Below are 27,137 nucleotides of genomic sequence, written 5' to 3'. Positions count from 1 at the left end.
ATCCTCATTGCCTTTTCTACTCTTGCAATAACAACTCCTTTCAGGCTATAAGCTTACGCGAGGCCCGGAGCGTCTCGCATCTCTGTCAACTAATGCGAGAACCAACTGAAATCCCCGCATCTCGAAGGCTGTTACTCTTCCCCGACCCTCCGGCTGACAGCGACTTGTAGGAGGACGATCACGTACAAATGGGTGTATCAGTGCTTTCCCGTGTGCATCACTCCCAATACGGCCCTCTTTTCTCTAAATCCAACTCTACCTTCCAAGTCGTATATATACAACAACACTCCAAGACTCTCTCATTCATCCAAGTTGCTCTATCTCGCAACACCCAACCATGGCACCTCCCACAGGATCCCTCCCCTCCCCCTTCGGAGCCCCGTCAGTCAACATAACCACCCACAACGAGTCCGGGACAGCAATTCTCCACAGCTCCCGCAAAGCCAGAGCAATCGAATACCCGACCCTCGGCGGCGTAATCCACAACCTCTACTCCACCGACCGCTTCCCCGCGGACTTGACCAACGAAGTAGACATTGCACGCTCCGAAGAGTTCCTAGCCGCCTCCCAAACAAACCTCGTGCAGCCCCACGGAACCGTCTGCCGCCTCGTCGACTTGGCGCCTCACAACGCACGCATGATGCACCAGACGAAGAGTCTCGACTATGGGATCGTGCTCAAGGGGAAAGTGTTCTTAGATTTGGATGATGGGACGTCGACGTTATTGGAGGAGGGCGATATCGCGGTGCAGAGGGCGACGTTGCATTCGTGGAGGAACGCGAGTGAGACTGAGTGGTGTCGGATTGTGTTTGTGCTGCAGGATATTCAGGCTTTGGAGGTTGGGGGGAAGGCTGTGGGGGAGAGTTTGGGGGAGGGTGAGGGGCATTTTCAGGGGAGTGGGAATCCTTGATTGGATTGTACGATAGGGGATTGTTATATAAGCTCGATGTGATCTGGTGTCGAGCCTGCTTCAGAGAACAAGTCCATGTTAGATCTTGGTGTCGCTGTCCCCGACCAAATACAACTAAACGGGTTCCTTTGGAGCATAGCCTTCGCCACTGTTTCTCGTCCTATCGCTCATAGTTAGTATACCATTTTGTAGGATTCTAACTAAAAGGACAAGACCCTCAAGCTCTGTGACGTCGAACTGCAACAAAAGGGTGGAAAGCAGCTGGAGCATGTAGTTATGACCTTCTCCATTTGGTATAGCAAGTATTGGTACGTGCGCCTGACATCTCCCGAATTTAACAATGGATTCTCATTGCCCCAAGGTTTGCGCATGCAGGTTGGACAGCGCGCGCGATCCTAGTTGCTGCCTCAGGCAATAAGCGACGCGAGGCTGCGCTAGCTCGCATTCGGATTCGCATCTCACCTCACTCACCCAGACTAACATGATTGAGGTAGCAGGTATGTTCTAATTGGAGTAGTAGGTCTGGTCTGGACTCTGAGACTACGACACCGTTCCCTCCTTCGGGAACACCGACGTTAAGAGTCATTCTCTCTCCACCTCACCTCATACTTTTGCTTCACAACATCCCTCTGCCACCCATTCTCTGTCCTTACACGCCTTGGTTGGTTCTATCTAAAGACCAGCTTTGAACAACGACTCCCTCCTAGACACTGAATTAGGGTCGTAATATGGCTTCTCGCCCAGCGACACTACTCGGTTGCCCTGGCGCGAGCCGAAGTAATCACTATACACCATTAGCATGTCCCTCTATACTGAGCACGAATTCACTTACTTGGTAGCAGTGTGGAAGACGCTCCTATTATCCCAAATTGCTAGATCGTTAATGTTCCAACGGAAACGGACCTGAAGATCATGATTCTTCGCAATCACATCCAGGAAATACTCCTTCAGGATCTCGCTCTCGTGCGGAGTGACATCGTCGATCCAGCCATGCTTGACTTGGCCACCAGCGGCGAACAGCGACTTCCAACCAGTGACTGGGTTCGTTCGAACGACGGGGTGCGAAGCGGTGAAGTCGAGGCCGCTGTTCTCTGGAGCGCCGCGATTGCTGTCAATGAGCTCGAGGCCGTGTTGCTTGGCGGCTTCATTGAAGGTTGGCTGGTAGTGTGTGGCGGTCAGGCTCTCTGCAAGTTTCTGAATGGCTGGCGACAAGCGATCGTATGCTTCATAACCGGACGCCCAAAGGGTATCTCCTCCGGCGTCGTCAGACGGCTGTGTGATCTTCAAGATTGCATAATCGGACGGAATGCGTTCGAAGGTGATGCTGTTATCAGATCAGTCTTGGATCTTAGACGGCCAGCAGTTTTCCAACCACCTACTCGGCGTGCCATCCATCACTGGCAAGATATTTCGACCCAGCATCGTATCGCCCCTTATAATACTTCCTGTTCTGCTCGGAGGATATGATTGACACTTCGTCATCGACTTTGCCGTTCTCGTCTACGGTGAGGCCTCGCTTGGAGTTGAGGAGAGCATGTCGATGGAGCTACATCTCCCGTCAGTATTGCTTCTGAGTAATCGGGAGGAAGATTCATACCTTGGACGTCTCTGGCTTGCCGGTCAACTCGCCGAGCTTCTGCCCCAGCACCTTCTGATCTTCGATGTTAAGGTCCTGGTTGCGGAAGAAGACAACTCCTCTTTGAGAAACTGCGGAGGCACTCAGTCAAAGAACGGATACCGACATCAATGGTTCGAACCGAGGATTGCCAGGTCGCGGATCTTGTTATCATCTTTGAGGATCTCGCTGACCTGCAAAGTTGGGAACTCTCTCCCAATAACATTGGTTACATCGAAAGACTCGAATGCATCCAGGGAGCCAGAGCTCTGCAACGGAGCGCGGGCTGGGGATGTTGAGTTCTTCCCATTGATTGGAAGCGTAGCGACACGAGCGACCTCTTCGGTCGAGATTGCTGACGGAGCCATTGCAGACAGGAGATATCACAACACCGAACACGATGCTGGGAGGGAGTGCCTATAAGTCACACCCTATTTCTGGGCGACGTGCCTGAATGATAGCATCAATGCTGGACATTGCGTTAGAGCTCCAGCTTCTCCAAGACGGACGAGCTCGCATCGAGACATCATCCTCTAAGCACGACATGCGAGTCGGTTCTGTGAGTAATCAGATGGACGACATTTCCTTATTGGCGAATGGAATCGTCCCAGTCCGCGGGACTGGACTCTCTGTAAGGCTGATTATCGACTCGAATGGAGGGTCGAGACTCCTCGCCGGTATGCTCAAACAGGAAGATATCTGGCGAACATGTCCTAGTGAACACATTGGATCCTGTTCCATCGATCTGGAGAGAGCTCTTGGACTTTTCAGCTGTTTGTTGCGGTGGGCGCACGAATCGCACTCATCGCTGCTGTGCAGTCGAGTGAAACGTTAGGCCGAGCTTCAATGGCTTTTCGATCAAACGACATGGCCATCAAGTTGATATCCCATCCAGACGACATGCACAACAATAATGCTCTCTTCGGACTCGACTCGGACCCGGGCGCGGAGTGGCGTTTGGGTGAGGACGATGGTCGCATCGTGGGCGGGATTTTGTTGTCGCGATAAGTTCGCGCAAGCACGCAATCCACCTGCGAGGGGTGCAGCTACGACATATCGGCCGCCCAAACCACGCACTCACGAGCTTCCAGAAGACACTTGCGTGCTCCCGGCCCTCGTTATCCTGGCTATCGCGCAGAATGTCGACGCAATTTTTCCACCTTTAGCCGCTGCCATTGGCCACGACGTCCCACCCATCGGGGACATGAACGTTATCTGGCTCTTGGCATCGTGTGTTCGTGGCCGCTGCGTGGCACCTCGTGGGGTCAAGGCGAGTCGAGGCTTTTCTTGAGAGCCAATAAGCACCATTGGCAAGTCTTGACGCATGCCGGAGCAGCTCGCCGATGGGAAAAATGCAGGCCCTGGACACTTATAAGTTCTTGGGGCCCGTCTCCAAAGCCTGGCGATCTCTCTTCCACTCCCAGGATTTCGCCTACGAACTTGTTGCAATGGAGCAGAAGGAGCCTCACGCAGGACTGGATGCTGTACCAGACCAGCACAGACGAAGATCCTCGGTCACTGAGGCTATCTCCAAAGGCTTCGAGGCCGCCAATGTGCTGAGAAGCCCAACTCAAACGCTCGACCAAGGACAGAACCCTCATGGCGACAGCACCACATTCGCTTCGAAGGGACTTGACGTCTACTACAGACCGAGCGATGGATGGGAGGGTCTACACCGCTACGATCCAGACTTCACCTGGGAGCCAGCGGAGGAGAGGAAGCTCATCAGGAAGGTCAGCTGCAGTCTCGCTGCTATTATACTTAAGCGAATACTAAGTTCTTGCAGCTCGACTGGAAGATCTGTACCTTCGCATGTCTGATGTTCTTCGCTTTGCAATTGGATCGTGGAAACATCTCACAGGGTTCGTGACGTCCTCGCGACAGACGACGCATTCCAAGGCACAAGCTAATATGTCACAGCCTTGTCCGATAATATGCTTAAAGACCTTCACATGAACACTAATGAGTTCGACAACCCCCTTATCTTATTACTCGAAGCCATGCTGACCGTTTGCCCAAAACAGCTACAACAACGGGCAGACGATCTTCTACTGTTCTTTTCTGTTCGCTGAATGTTCGATTACCCGCTCATTCTCTCCTACCCAACGTCATGCTGATCGCGTCTCTAGTGCCATCGCAAATGATTTCGAAGAGACTTGGACCTGATCGATGGATCCCAGTCCAGATGGTTTCCTGGTCGTTAGTGGCATCCATGCAAGCGTTCCTCAACGGTCGAACATCATTCTTCATCTGCCGATGGCTTCTTGGAATGATAGAAGGAGGCTTCATACCCGATACGATCCTCTACCTCAGCTACTACTACACCAGCAAGGAACTTCCCAAACGTTTGAGCTTCTTCTGGGTTGCTTATCAATCGACTTCGATCATTTCCGCTTTCTTGGCCTACGGAATTTTACGACTTCGCGGTTACAACGGTCTCGCTGGGTGGCAGTGGCTCTTCGCCCTCGAGGGCCTGCTCACTGGAGTGATCGGCATTGTCGCTGCGTTCTATCTGCCACCCAGTCCTTACAAGACTGCCTCTTGGTTCCGAGGGAGGAAGGGCTGGTTCAGCGTGGAGGAAGAAAAGATCATCGCTAACCGTATCTTGAGAGATGACCCTTCGAAGGGTGACATGGTAAGTATTTTGATCTTGATCTGCAATATCTGTGACTGACTTGTTCGCCACTAGCACAACCGTCAAGGTCTGAACCTGACCACGCTTGGGGATGCTTTGAAGGACTGGCACATGTGGCCGTTATATCTAATCGGACTTTCGTGGACCATCCCGAACGTAAGTCTTTCCTTACTTGTCTGCTGCGCTCAAAGGGAAACTCATGGTACCGACCGTCATGGAACGGAACCTGCCCCCCTGACTGGAAATAGAGGTCTCACTTTGAGAGGAAAACGTAGCATGAAATCCTGACGAAATAATACTGATTGTTGATGCAGACACCACCAACAAGCTACCTAACACTCAACCTCAAAGCCTTGGGTTTCGGGACCTTCACCACCAATCTGCTCACCATCCCGTCCTCCGTTCTCTTCATCATCCAGCTGCTGTTCTGGACTTGGCTCTCGGAGAAGATCAACCAGCGTTTCCTGCTTGGCGTCGTCAACGGACTGTGGACACTCCCTCTGCTCATTGCTCTAGAGGTTCTCCCCGCTGACAGCTCGCATTGGGCGAGATGGGCTATCGCGACGCTCCTCGTTGGCTACCCATATATCCACGCCATCCTGGTCGCCATTACCAGTCGCAATGCCGGAACTGTTCGGACGAGGACTGTCGCATCGGCGATCTATAACATGAGCGTGCAGATGTCGAACATCATCTCATCGCAAATCTACCGAGACGGTGACAAGCCGCTGTACCGCAAGGGCAACGCGGCGTTGATTGCTATCACCGTTTACAATATCTTGATGTTTATCGGGTTGAAGATCTTCTACGTGACTATCAACAAGTAAGTACCAAACGTTCTCAGTCGCAGTCCAGATGTACTGACCATTCTTGAACAGACGCCGAGACGCAATCTGGAACGCCATGACAGCGGAAGAGAAGGAGGAATATCTCAGTACCACGAAAGATCAGGGAAATAAGCGCTTAGACTTCCGTTTCGCTTCATAAGCCGTGGAACATCGACAGCGTTAGAGGGGAGCAGCAGCGATTGTAGATCTCGTCCATAGATACTTGATTCGATAGACCTTATTCGATCCATGCAGCTCAGCCGTCGCTTGAGGCCTCTTTTTAATCACAACAAGACCTTCGCGCAGATTCGTTGAGCAGAAATCCGACTGAGGCGGCCGTAAGTGGTCACGGCCACGCCATAGCTCCATGAGATGTGGTTTTGAGAAGAACGTGTGTTCGTTCACTTGGGTAGCTTTCTGCGCCTTATGAGGACGGGGGCTCGAATACCGCGACTCTCGATAGCTTCGATCATATTCTTGCACCAGACTCTCTTGTCTGACAAGCCACTCTTCTCGTACCAAAGCGAGGCGAACTGCAGACAGTGGCAGGCGTCAATCCAGCTGTCGACGCCGTTGTCGGGTTGCGACATGTACACGGCCGTCATGCAGAGATTGTCCGCGGATTCGTTGATCTCGTCCAAGAGCCGACTTTCCTGCTCTTCGTATGTGCTGTGCGGTGGCAAGGGATCGGGCAGCAGATCCGCGAGGTCTTTGGTCGCCTCTGAGGAAGCCAACAGCGCCATCCAGAATAATTGATGGGCTTTTGCGGTGGCTGTGCCTGCGAATTCGTACGCGGACGCGAAGACGGGCGGAGCTTTTCGATCTGTCAAGGGCTTCATCCATGGGCATGTCTCCATCTTGACCTTCCGGTACGGCACTCCAGGATTCTCGACGTACCACCGACTCATCCACCGCCGTAGGCCGCCCTCAAAGCCCTTAATCTCGCTCAGAGAATCCAGAACATCCCCTTCCGCAGCATCCTCCTTCCCTGTAATCAAATCATCCGCCCTCTGCAATATCTCCGGCAACTGCAACACAAAGCTCGTCAACTGCGGTAGCCTCCATTTGCACTTGTCGTCACGCGTAAGGTCGGTCCATTCCGGAGTGCTCGTGTGGCCTTTTCGACGTGCAGCCAGCAACTCCCAAAGTTGCGACTGCTGGTAGATTTCCAGGCTGATGCGTAAGGGTAAAGACTTGACGTGGTTAAAAGGTTTCGGTCCTTTCGCAACGAGTAGTTGTCCGATTCCTTCGTGGTGTCGCCTCCGTCCGGATTCATCGTGTGAGATGGCTGAGTATGTCTCGCAGATCCGTAATAGGTGGACCACGGCGAAGACCTGGTCGTTCAATACGGCGTTTGGCTGAGAGAGTCGTCGACGAAGCTGAATGACCGTGGCCTGGTAGACTCGCAGTGCTTCACGGACCGCTCTTTCGTCTTTCGAGGTCGTGCCAAGTTGAGCCAGATGTAATGCATGCTCTGCAAGCTGAACATCGGAGCTTGGTTGAACGTTGAGCAGGAGGAAGAGGATGGGAACGAAGGAGGTGAGTAGTTGTTTCGGGTAGAAGATGCTGTGGAAAGTGGCTTTTAGCTGCAACTTGTTCGCACTGGGGCTGTGGAAAATGCTGATTCGGGGTTTGGGGACGGTTGAGTTGCTGCGAGTCGTCTTTTCTTGATTCTGGGGTTCGTTGGCGCTGTGGCTGCCTTTGATCATGGCCACGGCGACGCTGTCAGCGGTCGTGCTCTTCGCCAATGCCCAGAGTAGCAAATTCGAGGTGTTTTCATTCCCTGCTGAGATTGTCGTAGTTTGCGAGTGTGCGGGTGGTGACTCGGAAGAACTATCGGCACTCTTGTGACTCCATGCCTTGTCAGCCTCGCCGGCCAGGGCATGGCGCTGATGCCGTAGGGAACGTCGTGGTCTGGAGTGTCGTGGTTCATCGGACGATCCTTGAACGATCGATGCGCTTGACGATATATTTCCATAATGTTCCTGTCGTCGCCGTGTTGGGCGAGCATTGCCAGCTCCGCTCGATGGCTGGAATTCAACGTCACTCAGACTGGGCTTCGACTTCATGGTTGCAGCATCCTTGAAGCCGCCCGTTGGTAGGATCAGAAGACCGTTGCGAGGATTGTTGGTTGCAGACTTGGTATGACTCTCAGCTGTCGATATATAGATAGATATAGAGCTATATATCCCTCGGGTGCTCGGGCTCCAGCTTGGCAGGTACCACTGCCGAAGGATTCACATGAGCTGTTCCAACTTCCCTCATAACATTCAGCCGCATGGTAGACTGAACTCTATGTTTCTTTCCACTCCACGACCCATGAAACAAGATTGAAGATTTGGGGGCGAATCAGCAAAAGGTGGACGAATCAAGCACGCGGCAGACAGGGCTTTGTGCATCCTTCGGGACGTATTTCCTCCGGGCCAATGATGTTCATGGCGGTAAGGCTAGATCAACACTACTAGTCCCACAGCCGCGCATACATACTGTTCAATGCTCATGGCAAACTCAAGAACAGCTCCAACATTCGCGGAAACGAAGGTGTTCCAAGACCAGTAACAGGATCCCAACCTTGAACAGCCTCAAAGCCCTGGCCTAGACATGCCTTGTTGGTACCATTGGTGATATCGTTCAGGACCCACGGATTTGCATAGAGGGCGGGGTTCAGGAAGCCGACAGGACGCTTGCCAACACGGAGACGTTCCTGGAGATGTTCTGTCAGTCCAAAGAGAAACCAAAGGACGCGACATTGAAACGTACCTCATTGATACGGGTCACGATAGCAGCGAAGATGGGAGTGCTAGCTGAAGTGCCACCTTGCAGTCCAAAGGAGCCCCCTGTATATGTAGCAATGTTGTCGCCATTGGCGGCCACATCTGGAAATCCGCGACCGATGCGGTTGTATATGCCGCCCGTATTACCCGCTAGTGCCGTCACGTTAGGCAGAACGGGAAGAAGGGCATCGGTAGCGATGGAGCTGTAGTACGGAAGGCCTGGGTCATGATGCGCGAAGTAGGATGCAACAGCATTCTTCTGGTACGAGGGGATGGGGTAGACGTTCGAGAATCCTGTAATATCTGCGGTCAGTAAAGAGGCTTTATGAACAGGAGATTAGGCAAGAAACTGTACCCCCTCCCGAGCTGAAGTTTGTTTGCATGTCTGAAAGAGCCGGATCATAAGCGGCGCTTTCAGGCTCGAACACGGTATGGCCAGGGTAGACCTTGGTCGCGCCAACCGCCGTCGCATACGGACAGTTAATAGGAAAGCCTGGATTGAAGATGTTGTTGTTGGGTCCAAGACAGCCAGTTGGTCCATCGTAGCCGTACGGGCTAGGGTAGTTACCAATGCCAGAGTCGCCGGAGGCTATCAAGAACGAGACACCTTGCAAGCCTAGCTTCAGATACTCGTTACATTGGCGCTTCTGGTACGCAATCGGCACGTCCACTTCGTATCCGCTGTACGAGATAGAGATGACGTTTGTAGGCTTGTAAACACCGCACTGCAGACGGCCTTTGTAGCCGCCAGGGGCGGGGTCTGGATAGGTCGGGTCGAAACCGGGCGCATCTCCAGTCTCTCCGTACGCGCTGTAAGTGCAGTACGACCCATCGATAGCGTCGAGAAAAGTGTTGCCGCTAGCGAGCGAAACGTATGGGTTGGACTGATAGACCAGGTCATCGACGTTGAATACGGTGATAGTCTGCGGGTAGACGATTGGATAAGCGGACTCGAGGTCAAGCGTGCCTTCTACTCCCGCCGCCGAAATGTTAGTTGTCCTAGCTACACCGCCGTCGATGTTTTCATCGATCGGGTGCGTGCCGTTAGGAATCCGTGTAAAGTTTGTGAAGAATAAATCCAGATCCAGCTGGTCCCAGTAGTTAAGCCCCGCCTCGTAAATGCCCAGCGAGTTGCTTTCGTGCACCTCGCCAACATTCGGTGAGATTTCGTACAGCGCGGCTATACAAGCTGGCGTGATCTCGACATCACAGTGCCTCAAATCATCCTTTGAGCTGGGGCGCGGCTGCCAGTGAGGCCAGTGAGGTCTCCAGTGTCTACGTCTCGGGCGTAACGGCTGGACGTCACTTTCCGGCCCATAACGCTTCTGCAAATCCCGCGACGTTTCTTCCGTGACGATGTCGCTGGGTGCCATCAGCTTGATCCCTGGGGTTATGTAGTCGATGTGCTGTCCAATGTACGCAGGCACATGATAGCGGTCGCACGCCGCTTGAACGCCACCTGTTTTGAGGTCTTCGTATTCATGGTACTCGGTGTAGAGCAGCCTTTCAATCTGTTTTGCAGTGGCCGGGAAGGCGAGCCAGCCTTTGTTGTCGGATTGGGTGATTGATTCGTTGAAAATACCCCCATCTTGCAGCCATTGGGAGACGGTCTCGACTGTGAACATTAGGACATCGCATGGACTCCCTGACCACGGACAACCCGTGATCAAGTTTGATTCTCTGCTCAATGGCAAAGGGGAATACCACTTACTTGTCTCATCACTTGGCCGGAACATATCGATGACTTCTTCGGATGTCCAGTGTCTGCCGTAGTTCGGAGAACTAGGATCGGAGACGTCCATCAAAAAGTCATGGCCTTGCTCAAGATTGCTCTGAGCAAGTCCAATGCGTACTGAGAGCGTAGCATCGGTGGTCACACGATCTCTCTTGACCCATCGTCCGGCAGTCTGGCTACGTTCCTCATGGACGACATGGCTCCTTGGAACAACAATTGCGGACGCGGTTGCAACGTACAAGTGCGCAGAGATTAACAGGTCTCTCCACATAGCTTGTAAAAATGGATAGGATGTTTGGTGAGATGGAGCTCAACCATAGCGCCAAGCGAGATGAAGTACTGCCATCCATTAAGTCGTGATAGAAGACTGCTGCCTGTCAGGAGGTGGCTCGAGATAATGTTCGTCAGTAGATGGGTACTACGTAGCGGCGGCACACGAATTCGACTCCTTTGAGTAGCTGTGCGAGAATGAGCCGTTTGGGGTCTAGCCAGAAAATCATTCTAACAATCCTCCATGAGTTCGTAATCGTAACGACATCTAGGGTTGCAACTTCGCTTCTCGAGGCGGGGGGAACGCAGTCTGAGTATTTGCCCAGTCGACACGTATGGTCTCCAATCACAAAGGCTTCCATTGTCTGAATCAGACACCATTGGAAAAAGTCCTTCAAGTGCTAGATCAGTGACGGGTGTATTCCATAGCGGACGATTCACCCTGACACTCAATGCCGAATGATATAGGCCCAGATTCAAGGCGTCTCCAGCTATGAGACGCCAACTCCAATCACCGCGCGACCCACTGTACGCAGCCAGGTGCGTAACGACGGCAATGGATCGGTAGCATCGAGACCGTAAGCAGTAAATGTGCTGAGTTCTCCAGGCACCCGAATTCCAATTCTACATTTGCTGCTGCCTTGCAGCTGTTGAACGCCTCTACAGGCTAGGCTAGACTGCCCGCCATAGAGAGACACCGGGTCGGCTTAAGCTGGCATTTCTTACCACCGCTCGAAAGGTCGTCCGAGAAGAAGTCCTCCTTAGACAACGCCGTATATGATCCAGTCCGCGACAAGCAGAACCATATCCGCCGACCAAAGGAGTTTCTGGAGGCAACCCCAACGGAAAAGTTGGCGTAGGGCATTCTTGCGTCGCTCTTATCTTCTTGAGAGCGGCCGAAAGGTCCTGGTAGACCAGCGTACATGCAGCGTACCGTCCTGAGTTACCAGTAGGACTGCCCGAGGCGGCGGTGCACTGACCGCTCAAATGTTTCACCGCACCTAGCACGTAGTTCCTAGAGGTACTCCTCCTGAGCGTCTTGTCCAGCGAGGCAATTCCCCATTAAGACCATGAACCCATGTGTTGTAGGATTCACTTCCCCTTCGGCACCGCCCCACCCCCAACAGCCCCAGTCGCAGCAGCATCCACCTTCTTCTTCCCAAACAACGCCCCAACCCTCCTCGACACGGGCAACACAGTCCACCTCGCAAACCAGGGCGTCGCCCACACACTCCCCACCAACCGAATCGGCAACAACGCCTTCGTAACCGCATACGCAGTAGCCAACTCCACGACAACCCTCACGCCCGTCTCTCCCCGTCCCCACCACCGTCCCTTGCCTTCATCCTCGCTCATCCATCCCTTCTTCTTCATCCACCGTCCGAACTTCTCTGTCCCTTCGCTAACCCATTTCCCCTCGGAGATGTATGGGGGCAGCCAGTTGGTATAGTGGAAGATGGCTGCGAGGCCGAAGAGCGGCACGATGGCGGTGAGTTCGTGGAGAATGAGGAAGGCGGTTATATGGGAGAGGGGTGCGGTGCGGAGGGGTGCGACGTATCGGCGGAGGAAGCGTGGGAGGCGGTTCTCGAGGCGGGTGATCCGAGAAGTCGATTGCGGTGGTGCAGTGGGTGTGGTCTCTGGCGGCGGCTTGGTCGCATACCGGCGTGATGTGACTCTTTGCCTGAGGAGTCTATTTGCGGCCAGTGACCGTCGGATGAGACTTTGCATGCTTGATGGGAGGCCTGGGAGGCGAGGCATTGGCTTCTGCGGAGTTGGAGGTGCGGCTTTTATGTCTAGTCTGCGTCTGTCGTATACCGTAGCGGCCTTATTGCTGCGCTTCCACTTTCTGCCAATTTGACGACTTCAACGCAGGGCAGTGCTTAATCCTTGTAGTGGTGCTTTAGGAATCGAGAGGCGCAGTTGAGAACAGTAAGTGCAGCTCGAGATGCTATGACCGAAGTTAAGGTGAAGTTTGTAGGCACATCTTGCTTCGCATACAATGTACATTATGTATTTATCATCATTCGTTTTCGTACAGGGTATCATCGTCATCGTCATATCCACCATACAGTATCTGACAGACACCGCCAACCGGTATATCCATCACCGCGTCGGTTCCCTCATTCCAGAGACTCTTCCAATCCAGCTCGGTATGAGTCTGCACTTTCGTCAGGCTGGACTGCCTGCTATGTCCTCCATTCTTGCCTTTGCCCCCCTTTTTCCCAACACTGCCCTTGGCCTTTGCAGCACCCGCAGTCTGGCTGAGCCAACTCGACGGCTCCTGACGAACGATTTTACCACTCGCATCAACCACAGCAACATTTGCAGCTTCGTCGACCAAGCATTCCACGTTCTTGAGAGGCAGTGTGAGGTAGCCGACGTTGTACGACGCTAAAGCGACGTATATGTATATCACAAACATCACGGTCCACGCTGGAATTGCCAGTGCCCACCATCGGTTTGGATAATAGTAGATTCCAAGCTGGTGGAGGAATGGCGAAGGTAGGAATGACCACAGGAGGTACACGATGAAGGCCAGACTGCTAGTCAGATATAGTGTGAATCCGTAGTATTCATAGGTCGGCACTTTGGGGCTGGCTCGTGGAATGGGCTTCGCAGAGCGAAAGGTGCTGGTCAACGTAGACGCCGCGGCAGAATTGGGTGTCTGTGTACCTGTAGCATCTCCTCGCATGTGCGGTGTTCCCTCATCACTCGATGGATCTGGTGTAGTCGGCCTGCTGTTTTGCGAGCTGAAGTTGGGCCGTAGCAAGGAAGTCAAAGATGGTGATGGAGGAAGAGGCGTGGGTGGTCTGTTGTAAAATGGCGGCGCAAATGCCGACGGACCGAGATAGGTATGACTTCGTGAGTGGTGATGGTATATGGGACGAGGCGGTAGATTGGGAACGTGTCCGTCTTCTTCCTCGCCCGAGTCCTCCTCGTCTGATGAGCCTGGTGATAGCGAGGGCCGTTCGTGGGTGCCGTCCAGCGAGAAGTCTTCGATCGAAGCAGGCTCAGATGGCGAGGTTATATTGTCGCCGGAGATGTCTGGGGAGATGGTGATGGCGCTATCGGGGTGCAACGTGGCTGGCGTGGCATTCGCCGTTACGTTTGCTGGAGTGCGATCCGTATTCAACGATCGCAGGGTCGGGAGGTTCGGGGTGGATTTGGACTGGAAGCCGGCGGGGACGGGCGGTGGTTTGAGCGGCGTGCCTCTGCTTTGCGGCGGCATCTTGGAGGGAGCGGTCGACGACTGTCGCTATCGACGAGACACTGAGTTGACGTCTTCCCTGCGCAGGATGCCAGGTTGGAAGTGGGAGCGAGCAAGGGGACGCGACATGGTGGCGCGCGAAGCTTTCTAGCTCCCTGCACCTAATCTCGACCTCACCTTGCCGCCCATTTCGATCGTCTTTTCTATCACTCACCCTGATCGTGCATCCATCTTCCTCGCAAACGTCTAGTGTTCGCGTTTCTTGCGGTGGGTCAATGGGCGAAGGATGCAACTCTCCGTCGCAGCAAGAACCCCTCATCGTCATGCTCTCCATCGGGACGATCGCCCAAACCATGACCAAGACGGAAGGCGAGGGTGCTATGTTGCACCGTACAGGGTATAGTATCAAATCCTCTTGTCTTTGCTATCTTTCCTCTCACTCTCTCTCACCGTTTCATTGATTCCAGAAGTATACACAAAATGCTTCACGACCGACGCCTGGTGCTGCTGGCCCTGCTGGGCTCTTGTCTCGCTCAGAACAACACAGGAAATCACAATTTTCAGTACGTGGATCCGCTCATCGGATCATACAATGGAGGCAATGTATTCGCAGGAGCTTCTCTACCATTCGGAATGGCAAAAGCAGTGGCCGATGTGTCAGGCCAAAACACCGCGGGCTGGTCGTACGACTACTCTAACGTAACGGGGTTTTCAGCACTGCACGATTCTGGGACCGGCGGACAGCCATCAATGGGTAACTTCCCCATCTCCGTGCAGCCCGAATGCGGTGGTGACTCTATCAATGGCTGCACATTTGGCACAAAGTACGGCAGAGCCGTCAACTACCGCAATGGCTCGATCAAAGCTCACCCCGGATACTTCTCGCTCGGCCTTACGAATGGCGTCGATGCTGAAATGACTGTGACAGAACACACTGCTTTGTACAACTTCCACTTTGGCCGCAACGTATCAAGCCCGTTATTCCTCTTGGACTTGACGGATCTGCAAGACAGCCGACAGAATGCAACCGTCAGTGTGGACCCAAACACAGGCAGAATCAAGGGCAATGGCACATTCTTGCCCAGTTTCGGAGTGGGCTCGTACCAGTCATACTTCTGTGCAGACTTCAAGGGCGCTTCCATTCGGGATTCTGGTATCTGGGTGAACGAGCGCGCAGGAACCGATCAAAAGCATTTATTCGTCAACCGCGGCTACAGCCTGTTCTACATCCAAGCAGGCGGCTTCGTTCGATTCCGTAAACCCTCGAATGGGACAGTCCAAGCTCGCATGGGCGTGAGCTTCCTGAGCACTGACCAGGCATGCCAAAACGCAGAGCAAGAGATCCCACACTGGAATTTTAACAAGGTCAAGGCCGATGCAGAGACGGCGTGGAAGCAAAGACTAGACGGCGTAGTCGTTCAACCAGGCGGCGTCTCTGATGCCATGCAGAAGACATTCTTCACCGGTATCTACAGGACCATGATCTCGCCGCAGAACTACTCTGGCGAGAACCCGCTCTGGCAAAGTTCAGAACCATACTTCGACTCCTTCTACTGCATCTGGGATTCCTTCCGCACAACCTTCCCCTTCCTCACAATCTCCCAACCAGATGCCTTGGCACAAATGGTCCGTAGCTTGATCGATACCTACACTCACCTCGGCTGGCTCCCCGACTGCCGCATGCAGTTCTGCAAAGGCTTCTCACAAGGTGGTTCCAACGCAGACGTCGTCATCGGAGACGCCTACGTCAAGAACCTCTCCGGCATCGACTGGAACCAAGCCTACCGCGCGGTCGTCAACGACGCCGAAAACGAGCCCTTCGACTGGGGCGTCAACGGCCGCGGCGGCCTACAATCCTGGAAACGACTCGGCTACATCCCCGTCAACGACTACGACTACCTAGGCTTCGGCCCAGCCTTCCACAGCGTCTCCCGCTCCCTCGAATACGCCTACAACGACTTCTGCATCGCCGAAATGGCGCACGGCCTCAACCACCCCACCGACTACGAAAAATACCTCACCCGCAGCGCCAACTGGCTCAACCTCTACAAACCCAACCAAACCTCCTTCTACCCCAACGGCACCTCGACGGGCAACTTCACGGGCTTCTTCCAACCCCGCAACCTCAACGGCACCTGGTCCTACCAATCCCCCTTCGCCTGCTCGCCCCTCGACACCATCTTCTGCTCCTACTCCTCCAACCCGACCGAAACCTTCGAATCCTCCATCTGGGAATACCAATTCTACGTGCCCCAAGACCAAGCCACGCTCATCAGCACCCTCGGCGGTCCCGCCGCTTTCATAAAACGTCTCGACTACCTGCACGACTCCGGCCTCCTCGACATTGGCAACGAACCCAGCGAACTGACCTGTTTCCAATACCACTACGCCGGCCGCCCCGGGCTCTCCTCGAAGCGTCTGAGGACGTACATCCCCTCGCACTTCAACGCCTCCATCAACGGCCTCCCCGGCAACGACGACTCCGCGCCTCCGGCTCCTTCTTGGCCTTCGCCATGTCCGGCCTCTTCCCCGTCGCCGGCCAGAACGTCTACCTCATCATCCCGCCCTACTTCGAGTCCGTCAGCTACACGCACCCGGAGACTGGTAAGACCGCCACGATCAAGAACGTGAATTTCAAAACGGGCGACGCAAGCAGGATTTATGTGCAGAGTGCGCGGTTGGATGGGGAGGTGTATAATCGAAGTTGGGTCACGCATGAGTTTTTCACGGGAGGGGGGGTTTTGGAGTTAGTGTTGGGAGATGAGGAGGGGGACTGGGGAAGGATGGAGGAGGATTTGCCGCCTAGTTTGGGGGCTGGGCATAACTATCATCCTTATGCGTGAGTGGTGAGAGATTGATATGATCATGAATGAATGTTTTTGAACTCTTTTCATTTCATTGCAGAGAAGTACAGTCGTGGCGAAGAACAGGACTCGCCCCGGTGTCGAGCAAGTCTCCATAACTCCACCATGCACCTCAACGTCTCGCATCGAAGACGTACGTACTGTACACAAAGTAGTATCTCACAGTAGCGCTTAGCTTTTTGGTTCGCGCAATCGAATCATCCCGCCAGGTTAGAAAAAACTCCAAGCCATGTCCCTTCCATGAACACCGTTTTCCCAAACATGAGCGCATCGCTAAACAGTGGAAGTTGATGAAAGACAGAATCCCCGCACGGTCCCAGCTCAATCACTATCGTCGCTATCGTTAGTGACGGCCGACTCGCGCTTCTTCTTGGCTTCCTTCTTCGCCTTCTTCTTGGCCTTGCGCTCGGCACGTTCCTCGGGCGTCTCGTCGTCGTGCTTTCGCTTCTTGTCTTTCTTCTCCTTCTTGGCGCTCTCGGCGGTCGCTGGGTTGACTGCATCGGCCATCTCGACGTCTGCCTTGTCCGTCGTCTCCTTGCCCTTGCCTGGGATGCCTTCCTTTACGGGGGCACCCTCAATGGCTTGCTGCTCGGTCTTGATTTGGGCATTGCCGTTCACGTATTCGTTGTCGTTGAAGTCGCGGTACTCCTGCTTCCACTGCGAAGGGGTAGCCTCGTTGGGACGACCGAACTTGTCAAGCTTGCCGCTGTCCTTCATCTTCTTCTTCTCGACGGCGACTGGGCCCATGCCCCATCGTCGTGGGTAGAGATCACGCTCCATGATGCAACGCTTGACCTTGGCTACAACACCGTGATCGCAAGATGAAAGTTCGACAGTCGACATTTGAGCAATGGCAATAGCGATGGCTTCTCCCTTGGTGGTGATGAGGACGACTTCCTCGTGGACGTCGATGCCGGCTTCGTAGCGGAGGAGACCAGGAATCATGAGCTTGGCGCCGTAGCACACAGCATTAACTGCGCTGTCCTTGACGACGATACGCTTGTAGGAAGTCAGAAGCGTCTCGAGCGGCTGGATGACCGTGCGGAGGTACGACTCGTCACGCTGGTTGTCGTAGAGCCACTGCGCGTCGAGGCAGTCGTGCAGCGTAACCATATCCTTCTGCTCGTCCATAGCTCCCGATCTCACACGTCGCAGCTCTTGCATGTGACCACCAACGCCCAACAGCAGACCCAGATGCACACACAGCGTTCGGATGTACGTGCCAGCTTCGCAGGAAACCCAGAAGACCGCCAATTGCCGATCATTGTCAAACTCCAGCAACTTGCTCTCGTGGATCGTTCGGATACGCAGTTGTCGCTTGACGGCCGAAATGAGCGGTGGTCGCTGGAACAGCGCACCCGTCAACGTCTCGAGGGCACGCGCGAGCTGGGCCTCACCACCGGGGAGCTTGTCATGTAGTCGCAGCACACACACGTACTCCTTTCCGGCACCCTGCTGACTCTTGACCAGTCTCGTCGCACGGTCGATGCAGACAATCAGACATCCCGTGACCTTGGGATCGAGGGTTCCAGAGTGACCGGTGCGTTCGACGCGGAGAATGCGCTTGAGCCAGGCGACGACTTCGTGGGAGGAGGGGTTCGAGGGCTTGTCGAGGTTGATCACACCGGAAGAGACGTACGACTTGAGGTCGCGACGAAGGGGCGAGCAGCCAGCGGGGATGGGGGTAAAGTGGCCGGTGCGAACGTGGACTATAATAATGTATCAGTTCTGCCGAGTACACGAGATGAAGTATACGCACGCTGATCCCAGTTCTTCAGCAACAGAGGCCAGTCGCTGGTGTTGACGGCCGGCGCAGAGGCCTCTGGCTTGATAATTTGCTTGTCCTCGTCCATGGCGCGGAACGTGCAAGTGGAAGGAAGGGGAGATTAGAGGGGGGTGAATGTCCCAGCTGTGGAATTGATACTACCGCTGCCAGCGATAGGAATGCCACGCACTGAGTCCTTATGGGGTATAAGGATTGATAGCAGTCGGCGACGGATTGCTTGGTGCTGGGAGCAAAAGCTCGAATTGCAGATGAGCTTCAAGACGAAAAAGTCCACTAGCGTCGCCAAGACATGGGGCGGAGGGGGTGGGTGCCGACCGCAAATTCATCTTCGAGCATTCACTCCTCAATGTACATTTAATTGGAGTGGATACATCCACCAACGCCTCGCTAATCGATTTAAAAAGAATCAAGACATCGCCTTCACCCCTTGCGCACTCCCTTCATGGCTCACATCCCTCCCTGTCCGCATCCTCAAACTGCTGCCATCACGATCGAGGTCAGAACGAACCTTGTTAAGCTTCTTCCTCCGATCTCTCTCGTCAGCCTCTCGCATCTCCTGGCCAGCGATTTCGATCTCGCTAAGATCTTCTTTCCTCTTGTCTCCATCGTCCCTACGCTTGCCGACTGTTGGCCCTGAGTGCTGTGCTGCCCAGTCTCTCGTCCGTTGTTCGGCCGTAGTCTCCGCAGAACCAGCGTTCAAACCTTTATTCGGTTGTGATAGCTCTCCGGGTGGGATGCTAGTGTTGATACTGGCGGTTTTCGTGTTCAGTGGCTTGATAGGTTCCGGGTCGACCTCATCAGCCACTGCTTCTTCCTCCCCTCCTCGTGTGTTCTTCTTTCTAGGCCAGAGCGATGGAAGCACGATCTGCTGAAATCTCGGCTCCACACATCGATCGTCGAACCATTGATGTATTCTGCCTTCCACCAGCTGTGCAATTTTCGGTACATCCTGCAGTCGTGCTCTCGATCCAATTAATGAATGTACGCTCAGATCCAGCCGGTAGTCGTCCAAGAACGTGAATGTCAGTGTCGTCGGACTCTGCCCAGTCGGGTTCAAAGGATGCCCTTCATTCTTATTCGGCTGTCCAGGCGGCGTCCCCTCAGCGTCCTCTCCATTCTCGGGATACGGATTCGGCTGATTTGACGGTGAAAAGCTCAAACTCAACGTCCCTGAGAACCGCACCACGGACACTGCCAACGCTACAGGCAGAACCATCACAAAAGGTTTCGGATAGTTCAGCACCAGCTTCGTCTCAATCCCCAACGTAACCACATCACTCAAGTCCACATCCATCCTCGCCTGCAACCTCTCCCCTCTCTGCCCCGTCAACTCCTTCAACGGCGACCCATTCTCATCGACAGGAATAACCCTGCAATTCGAGAAGATGGGGAACTCATCCCCAAGACTGATCTCCGTGACCCGTATATCGTCGATAAAGTCCGGCTTGCTAGGGCCATTAAGCAATTGTGTCAAAGACCCCAAAACTGCCTCATCCTCCTGCGCATCAGCTCTCAACTGCGCAATCGTCTGCGCGATGAGGACATTGAACCAATCCAGACTCTCCGGCTGGTGGCCCCTCACATTATAATACGTCTTTTCTAAGATCTTCTGCACCGTCAGTCCCCCATCGTTCCGCGGTTTCAGCACAGCAAAGCTCGGTCGCGGCCGTAACGCGGTAGATAGTGTGCGTTGTCGGGTGTGGGAGAGGGTTCGTTGTCGGCGCGACGCGGCTCGTGAGGTCGCGCGAGAGTCCGCGGAGGGTGTCTCGCCGAAGATGAAGAACTTGATGAAGGTGAAGAGAATGAGGGCGAGGAGGAGCTGGCCGAAGATGAAGCCGCTGGCGAAGGACCAGGAGGATTGGCCTTGTTGGGCGGCTGGGAAGGGATTAGATGTGGTTCTTGAGGTTCTGTTGACGATACGAACACTGATACGCCTGCTGCTTCGCCTTGGACATGACCGTCAAAGCCACTGTCTTTCGTGCATTCGACGTTCGAGTATTTGTTTTGATTAACGAAATTGATTAAACCCTCAATCAACTCATGACGTCGATCCTCTCCACAATCCATTGGAACGGACTCCCCTCCGCCTCAAGCTGACCTCACCTCTCGTTGGACGCCCGCCGTGAGTATTGCGGAAAAGGGTACCAAACCAATGTCAACGAATCCCGCTATGCGCCTATGGATCGAGAGAGTTCCCACGATGTAGCTTCTCGTACGCCCCCCATCCCCTTTTACTCAACAAATGTCCACCCGCTCACCCTACACAGTGAATCCCAAACTCCACCTGCCCTCCACGACCGATCCTCCCAGCGAGACGAACCCGCCCACGCAGAAAGTATGGTTGATCTTTGGCGCGACGGGACATGCGGGGAGGAGTCTGGTCAAGGCTGCGTTGAGCCATGGGGATAATGTTGCTGCGGTGGGGAGGACTGGGGAGAACTCTATGGTGCAGATGCAGGGCTGGCACGAGAGGTGTTTTGGGTTACTATGTGATGTGAGGGTGAGGGATACGGTGGAGGATGTGATTAGGAGGTGTGTGGAGCGGTGGGAGAGGATCGATGTTATTGTGAAGTAAGCCGTAAGATCCAGGATGATTCCGACATGTGTATGGACTAAGAAAGCTAACGATCTTGGACAGCTGCACTGGATATGGAGTCATCGGCGCCTGCGAAGACCAGGACAGTTGCGATTTGCGCTCCCAATTCGAGACAAATTTCATGGGCACTCTGAACATCATCCAGCTGTCGCTACCGTATTTCCGGAAGCAATCCTTGACTCGAAAAGACGACGAAGCCGCAGGACGATACGTAATCTTCTCTTCCACGTCTGGGGCTCTAGGCGTTCCTGGACTCGGCCCATACTGCGCGACAAAGTATGCCACCGAAGGCCTGATCGAGAGTATGCTATACGAGATCGATTCATTCGGGATCAAAGCCACCCTTGTTGAGCCCGGCCATATGCGCATCGACGAGCCAACAGGTCTGGACGACAAAGCGATGGACAATGGCGTCAAGATCCGAAAGTATGGTCACTTCCTCGTCAAGTCTCCATCTCCGCCATACGATACGCCCACCGCTCCAGCATCGCATGCGAGACGGATCGTACAGTGGTTGACCGACAGACAACCCACAAGCGCCGTGAAGTCGGCTGAGCTGGTCTGGCAATTGGGTCATTGTCGATACCCACCCCTCAGACTGCTTCTGGGCACATATGCAGTGGAGAGTGTTCGAGACCGGCTCAGGAGCGTGATTGAGGAGATTGAGGATTGGAAGCATCTGCATTTCCCCGGGCCGGAGGAGGTTGGGAAGGGCAAAGGTGATAAGGATAAGGATGAGGAGGATGCAGAGGTGAAGGCCGAGGATGATGCGATGGATTTGGACGTGGATGTGGGAGCTGAGATCAAGGAGGAGGAGGATGAAGGTTGAGTGAGTCTCGAGGATCTGCGTGGGTTGGAAGACGAAGTGCGAGCCCTTGGTTGTCAGCACCAGCAACCTACTGCAACGTGCACCCATACCGAAATATGAACAACAGGAACGATTGAAACCAGGTGTACTGAATCATTTCATGAATGTCTTTCATTCACTGTCTGATGTGATGAAAAAAGCCAAAATGGCTCGTCGAGCGCGCCGGCTCTTTCGTGTCGTGGTAAGTCATATGCAGGGCAAGGGTCGCACGGCTGATGATGATAGCCAGGCAGAAGAAAATGCCCGCCCGAAGAAAGAAATAGCCAAAACCATCCGCCCTCAAAGTGCACCCATTGCAGCCCAAGTAAAACCCAAAAAGAAAAACACAAACACCAGCCCGTCGTCACTGTCGTAAGAGAAGTCGTAAGAGAGGAAAGAAGGCCAGAGTGAAGTGAAGTGGGCGAAAACGCCTACTCATCACCAGAACCTTCCATCTTGACGTCCTCAGCAGCCGGAGCCGGCTCAGGAGTCTTCGGCTCCTCAGCAGCAACCTCCTTCTTGGCCTCCTCGGCACCACCAACAGCAGCAGCGGAAGAAGAAGAAGCCTCGCCATCGCCATCGTCAGACTTGGCCTCCTCCTTGACCGTCTCTTCGCTCTTCTTAGCCGGAGTGGCCTTCTTGCGCGGGGTCTTGGGAGCCTTCTTGGCTAGGGCTGGTGAGTCGTCGCCAGCGCCCTCCTCGTCGGCGGCGGCGTCGGCCTTCTTCTTGCGTGGGGTCTTCGGCTTCTTCTTCGCGGAGGCCTCTTCGTCGTCGGCGCCGGCACCCTCGTCGCCGTCCTCGGCCTCGGCCTCCTTCTTCGTGCGCTTCTTGGGAGTCGCCTTGGACTTCGGGGTGGCTTTTATGTCATCTTCAGTCAACACAACACAATCCACAAAATAAGTCGAAACAGGAAAGACTGGGAATGACTCACCAACCGCCGCCTCAGCCGCCTCCGGGTTCATGCTCATGATCTTCTTCTTGAGCACGCCCCAGGTGTTCTGCGCCGTCTTCATGGTGTTGAACTCGCCGTTGGCCTGGAACTTGACGTAGTCGAGCTCGGGGAGGCCCGTCTTGAGGGAGAGCATGGCGGCCGCGAGGAGGCGCATGTCTTTCTCGGAGAAGGCGGGCTTGACGGTGTCCTTGCCGGGGGTGGTTGGTGGGGGAGTGGACATTGTTGCTGTGGTAGACTGTGAGGTCAGCTTGGGGTGTCGGGATGGGCGGGGAGGGAGGTGTGTACCTTGGGTAGGATAGGGTGATGTATCGAAGTGGGAGAGAGCTGATGGATGGGTGTTGATCGAAGTTGCTGGGTGTGGGTGGAAGGTCTTGGGTGCCAAAGTGTCTCGGGTGTTTGTATGAGGGAGAAAGAAGGAAGGAAGTCAAAGGGAAGCAGACGTCTTAAGTAGGTAGGGGACTCGATCTCCTTCACTCACGGGATGCCGCCTCCTCATTGGCTCCCTGGAAGGCGGCCGCCTATTGACATCTGCTTCACTTATATTGTCTGCTGAATGCACATGCCTTCTTATTGTTAGGGCGTTTGGGTCCTATTGTCAGACGCGTTCCCGGTGAACCCGCTGCTTGCCGTGGGCACGAGACAAAGTTTGGGGGAATTCAGATGCATACTATTCCGGGAATTATGTGTTTGGGATGTTTGTTGTTTGCACATGGATTTTGCTATTGGAGGTGCCTTTGTGGTGATGAAGTGAACATTTGCGTATACGGCTGGAGGGGAATGCCTTCGATAGCCGTACCTGCCTTTTCAGGAGATCGCTTTGTGTTTCAGATGTACGTTTAGCGGTTCAGATTGCATTGCGTCTTCTCGTAGTTCTCTGCAGCCCCCTGCTAGCTTGAATGTCACATGCGATTTCACAGCATGGCCCGTGCACAACGCGCACTTCTCGTTCCAAAATATCTCCCCTGCCATTTATTCCCGCGAAGGTGACTGTATTCTATGGCACTGTGCATGCTTTTGAAGAGTTTGACAAGACGTGATTTTTGGGCATGATCGCTTTGGATTGGCTACATGTACTTGCAACGAGGAGCTCAGCATGACGCACCGCCGCCCGGACGATGGTGGCTCCCATACGCACGCTCGCCCCAAGACCTCGAGACTCGCTTTCGAGACGACAACGAGCAGGAACTCTCCAGCCACACGAGTACAGATGACAGGCCCTTACGCAAGTCCAGTCGATACCAAGAGCAGAGTCCGAGTGAGTGAGGCTGGTGCAGCCAGTCGTATTGCCCAGAGTGGGTTCCGTCGTCAAGAAGTCGTTATCTTCTGCGTAGGAGGTTCGGAAATTTGAAGGCTCGATGTAGACCAGATCTGCATCTGGGTCGGCGATGAGCGCGAAGTGGGTGAGAGCGCGTTCGTCGACTTCTTCGCAGCGTCCTCGGCGCTGGGCATGCTTGCGAGGACCGCACCTGGCTCGACACCGACCATGTTCTCCAAACATGGTATAACTGAGCTGACACAAAACGCTCGAACATGAGCGGAGAGCTCAGCATAACGCACTGCCACCCGGACAGTGGTGGCTCTCGTACAGAGAATGTAGTTTGTCTGTTGGGCTGGGAGAGGGGTCGCATTCGTGGTAGCGTCAGCATACTGCATCGACGATGACGAAGGCGTGCGAGGATGGAGAATTGGCGAGCGCGCTGAGAAGGGCCCGGCGGAGTTCTTCGTCCGTGCTGTTGTTGGACGTAGCTGCAGCGGAGACGTAATCGGTGTTCGTCTGAGCGAAAGGTGTCTGAGCGGAGGATGCCATTTGTGTGGCCTCGCCCTTGTCGTTGGTCGTGATGGCAGTCGGCTTGGAGACCATGGTGAGTGAGTGAGCCCTGGATGCTCGCGGTCGGTGAGCCGTTGCTGTTGGAATTGGCGTAGCCCACAGTGTAGCAGTGGTTGACCAGGTCAAGCAAGCTGGGAGTATCGCAACGATCGTCGATATGTTCGCTTGAACAAACCAAGAGCATCGCCACCAATGCCAGTGATGTCGAACATTGACACAGCTATCTTGCCACGGAAGCCACGCCCTCACACTCACGCAACAACAGCGACAGCGACGGCCTTGCTAACTCTCTCGACGGACTGATCGACAGGAGCGAACGGAGCGAGCGTAAAACAGAGTTGCCGTGGTTCATTGCGCGGCTGATGTGCAGGTGATTGTGAGAAGCTGTGCGAGATGTTGTCTGGATGAGTCTCGTGACCGCAATGCGCAGTGATGGGGCCGGAGGTAGGTCGGCAGTGTGCGTCGCCAGGAGGGCACTGAGTCTTGCTCTGCAACTGTGCACTGAATTAGCGTGTCTGATAGTCTCCCGCTCTGGGTGATATCGCGTACCCGTCGCCATCAGGCAATGTAGGCATATTCCATGCCGTGCGCAGCTGCGCAGGTTGCGTTTGTGATTGGAGAGGACGATCGCAATCATGACAGAATCTGGGCGACTGGTTGTTGTGTCAAACGTGGAGAACGACGACACCCAAATTGAAGTAGTAGGCGCTCAGGTCACGCGGGCACTTTCGGTCTTGCTTGCGGCAAGTGCGAGTGCAAGCGTGGGCACATGATACTTGATTCGTCTCGTGACACGGTTTCCACTTGTCTCGTGTCATCTTCTCACATTGCTCGTCACTTGGTCACGTTCAGACTCAGGCTCAGTCTCTCCAGTTGACGAGGACTTCGTCAGTTCGGAAGCGTTGAGTACACTGGCTCTCTTCCAGCTTCGTCCTGAAACCCATTTGGTGAGCCATCAGCCCGGCTTGAGCGATCATGATGCCGTTGTCGATGCAGAACCGTTCATCCGTGGCAAAAACACTGCCGCCACGCTCGCTAGCCATGAGACCCATCATGTCCTGCAGTCGAATGTTGCAACCAACCCCGCCGACGATAAGAACCTGAGCGCTCCCCACATGTGCCATAGCACGTTCAGTAATCTCAACGAGCATAGCAAATACCGTCTCCTGCAAGGTGAAACAGAGATCGCCTTTCGTGATTTGTTCTCCAGACTCTGGATCAGTCCAGTTTGGACCGAGCTTCGCAGCCATTTCTTCAACTCTTGCCAAGATACCAGAGAAGCTCACATCCATACCCTTCACGGCATATGGCAGCTCCAGTAATACCTTCCCAGTCTTTGCCAGTTGTTCGATGTTGTAGCCCGGAGCTGGATCGTTGGGGATTCCCAGAACTCGTGCGAATCTGTCCAGACAGTTCCCAATCGCGATATCTAGCGCTTCACCAAATATTCGGTATCTTTGTGCCGAATATGCAATGACTTGTGTATTTCCTCCGCTCACGTATAACACAACCGGGTTATCTGCCCCTGTGATTGCCCTTCCCATCTCGATATGCCCAACGCAGTGATTCACCCCAATAAGCGGCTTGTCCCACAGCTGGCTCAACATTCGTGCAGCGATTGCGACCGAAGACAGTGGACCACCCATTCCAGGCCCTTGTGTGAAGCAAATGCAATCTATGTCCTCCACCTTCACATTGGCCTGCTTCATGGCTTGCTTGACCAAGCGCACGGCCCATCTTCTGTGATGCGCTGAAGTGTCTTTGGGTAGGAAGCCTGCTCCTGGTGGTGCATGGAAGGTGTGCCTGAGGTTCGAGAGAATCTGAACTGGTGGAGACTTCGAATTTTTGGAAGTGAATGATGCTTCATCGTCTGAATGCGCGGAATCGTGTGGTGATTGCGGCCTGACTGAATGCTGGATAACTCCAACACCCAGCTTGTTGGCAGAGCCCTCCAGACCTATGGCGATCGGCATGTTGGCGGCGTGTAGATGAGGTGTTGACTGTCAAGACGACGAGGTGACGTTCGGGCTGGAATTTGTGCCTGGGCAGCCTTAATCAATATTCCATGGAAACGACGGCTACTCCCGTTTAATCGTACGTCACCCCCGGCTGCGCCTCCGCGTCTCTGTCCAGAGTCGCAGGCAAACAGCGAACGCATTCAACTTCCCTCCACCACCTGCAACCTCACATCCACCGCTTGTACCGACTGCTGCAGCAGTTGCAATATATCACACCATCAATCACCCCGTCAACCTAGTCTCAAGTCTGAACAACACCTCCCGAAACCGCC

General features: G+C 54.2%; 14 protein-coding genes across 14 annotated transcripts; 4 read left to right on the top strand and 10 right to left on the bottom strand.

Annotated features, from left to right (window-relative positions):
- Positions 1–337: 337 nt before the first annotated feature.
- On the top strand, positions 338–910 carry M409DRAFT_68396 (uncharacterized protein; the record flags this gene model as incomplete). Its single annotated transcript, XM_033817820.1, has 1 exon — positions 338–910. One exon carries the CDS (start codon positions 338–340, stop codon positions 908–910), a length of 573 nt encoding a protein of 190 aa, XP_033664328.1.
- A 672-nt stretch (positions 911–1,582) lies between these two features.
- M409DRAFT_26051 (uncharacterized protein) lies at positions 1,583–2,893 on the bottom strand (the record flags this gene model as incomplete). Its single annotated transcript, XM_033807938.1, has 5 exons — positions 1,583–1,694; positions 1,743–2,234; positions 2,290–2,456; positions 2,508–2,617; positions 2,668–2,893. 5 exons carry the CDS (start codon positions 2,891–2,893, stop codon positions 1,583–1,585), a joined length of 1,107 nt encoding a protein of 368 aa, XP_033664327.1.
- A 984-nt stretch (positions 2,894–3,877) lies between these two features.
- Positions 3,878–6,147, top strand: M409DRAFT_26050 (uncharacterized protein; the record flags this gene model as incomplete). The annotated part of the gene is made up of 8 exons (XM_033807937.1): positions 3,878–4,258; positions 4,312–4,387; positions 4,446–4,491; positions 4,550–4,599; positions 4,655–5,160; positions 5,215–5,316; positions 5,475–5,983; positions 6,039–6,147. 8 exons carry the CDS (start codon positions 3,878–3,880, stop codon positions 6,145–6,147), a joined length of 1,779 nt encoding a protein of 592 aa, XP_033664326.1.
- A 241-nt stretch (positions 6,148–6,388) lies between these two features.
- On the bottom strand, positions 6,389–8,056 carry M409DRAFT_57344 (uncharacterized protein; the record flags this gene model as incomplete). Its single annotated transcript, XM_033813603.1, has 1 exon — positions 6,389–8,056. The coding sequence occupies one exon, from the start codon at positions 8,054–8,056 to the stop codon at positions 6,389–6,391; it is 1,668 nt and encodes a 555-aa protein (XP_033664325.1).
- A 428-nt stretch (positions 8,057–8,484) lies between these two features.
- M409DRAFT_37264 (uncharacterized protein) lies at positions 8,485–10,767 on the bottom strand (the record flags this gene model as incomplete). The annotated part of the gene is made up of 4 exons (XM_033810698.1): positions 8,485–8,691; positions 8,748–9,055; positions 9,117–10,376; positions 10,473–10,767. 4 exons carry the CDS (start codon positions 10,765–10,767, stop codon positions 8,485–8,487), a joined length of 2,070 nt encoding a protein of 689 aa, XP_033664324.1.
- A 1,091-nt stretch (positions 10,768–11,858) lies between these two features.
- M409DRAFT_68392 (uncharacterized protein) lies at positions 11,859–12,494 on the bottom strand (the record flags this gene model as incomplete). The annotated part of the gene is made up of 1 exon (XM_033817819.1): positions 11,859–12,494. One exon carries the CDS (start codon positions 12,492–12,494, stop codon positions 11,859–11,861), a length of 636 nt encoding a protein of 211 aa, XP_033664323.1.
- A 292-nt stretch (positions 12,495–12,786) lies between these two features.
- Positions 12,787–13,995, bottom strand: M409DRAFT_26046 (uncharacterized protein; the record flags this gene model as incomplete). The annotated part of the gene is made up of 1 exon (XM_033807936.1): positions 12,787–13,995. The coding sequence occupies one exon, from the start codon at positions 13,993–13,995 to the stop codon at positions 12,787–12,789; it is 1,209 nt and encodes a 402-aa protein (XP_033664322.1).
- A 459-nt stretch (positions 13,996–14,454) lies between these two features.
- Positions 14,455–16,817, top strand: M409DRAFT_26045 (glycoside hydrolase family 92 protein; the record flags this gene model as incomplete). The annotated part of the gene is made up of 2 exons (XM_033807935.1): positions 14,455–16,505; positions 16,559–16,817. 2 exons carry the CDS (start codon positions 14,455–14,457, stop codon positions 16,815–16,817), a joined length of 2,310 nt encoding a protein of 769 aa, XP_033664321.1.
- A 342-nt stretch (positions 16,818–17,159) lies between these two features.
- Positions 17,160–18,691, bottom strand: M409DRAFT_57339 (uncharacterized protein; the record flags this gene model as incomplete). Its single annotated transcript, XM_033813602.1, has 2 exons — positions 17,160–18,547; positions 18,598–18,691. The coding sequence occupies 2 exons, from the start codon at positions 18,689–18,691 to the stop codon at positions 17,160–17,162; spliced, it is 1,482 nt and encodes a 493-aa protein (XP_033664320.1).
- Positions 18,692–19,030: 339 nt separating this feature from the next.
- On the bottom strand, positions 19,031–20,579 carry M409DRAFT_68388 (uncharacterized protein; the record flags this gene model as incomplete). The annotated part of the gene is made up of 3 exons (XM_033817818.1): positions 19,031–19,303; positions 19,418–20,499; positions 20,549–20,579. The coding sequence occupies 3 exons, from the start codon at positions 20,577–20,579 to the stop codon at positions 19,031–19,033; spliced, it is 1,386 nt and encodes a 461-aa protein (XP_033664319.1).
- Positions 20,580–20,866: 287 nt separating this feature from the next.
- M409DRAFT_26042 (uncharacterized protein) lies at positions 20,867–22,049 on the top strand (the record flags this gene model as incomplete). Its single annotated transcript, XM_033807934.1, has 2 exons — positions 20,867–21,195; positions 21,263–22,049. The coding sequence occupies 2 exons, from the start codon at positions 20,867–20,869 to the stop codon at positions 22,047–22,049; spliced, it is 1,116 nt and encodes a 371-aa protein (XP_033664318.1).
- A 449-nt stretch (positions 22,050–22,498) lies between these two features.
- Positions 22,499–23,239, bottom strand: M409DRAFT_57336 (uncharacterized protein; the record flags this gene model as incomplete). The annotated part of the gene is made up of 1 exon (XM_033813601.1): positions 22,499–23,239. The coding sequence occupies one exon, from the start codon at positions 23,237–23,239 to the stop codon at positions 22,499–22,501; it is 741 nt and encodes a 246-aa protein (XP_033664317.1).
- A 1,085-nt stretch (positions 23,240–24,324) lies between these two features.
- Positions 24,325–24,880, bottom strand: M409DRAFT_57335 (uncharacterized protein; the record flags this gene model as incomplete). The annotated part of the gene is made up of 2 exons (XM_033813600.1): positions 24,325–24,507; positions 24,668–24,880. 2 exons carry the CDS (start codon positions 24,878–24,880, stop codon positions 24,325–24,327), a joined length of 396 nt encoding a protein of 131 aa, XP_033664316.1.
- Positions 24,881–25,707: 827 nt separating this feature from the next.
- On the bottom strand, positions 25,708–26,820 carry M409DRAFT_57334 (uncharacterized protein; the record flags this gene model as incomplete). Its single annotated transcript, XM_033813599.1, has 1 exon — positions 25,708–26,820. The coding sequence occupies one exon, from the start codon at positions 26,818–26,820 to the stop codon at positions 25,708–25,710; it is 1,113 nt and encodes a 370-aa protein (XP_033664315.1).
- Between the last annotated feature and the right edge of the window lie 317 nt (positions 26,821–27,137).

This window comes from Zasmidium cellare (assembly GCF_010093935.1).
Source record: "Zasmidium cellare ATCC 36951 unplaced genomic scaffold M409scaffold_30, whole genome shotgun sequence".
In the NCBI taxonomy this organism is placed as follows: domain Eukaryota; kingdom Fungi; phylum Ascomycota; class Dothideomycetes; order Mycosphaerellales; family Mycosphaerellaceae; genus Zasmidium; species Zasmidium cellare.
The sequence above is the reverse complement of the archived record's forward strand: the minus strand, read 5'-3'. Positions and strand labels throughout refer to the sequence as shown.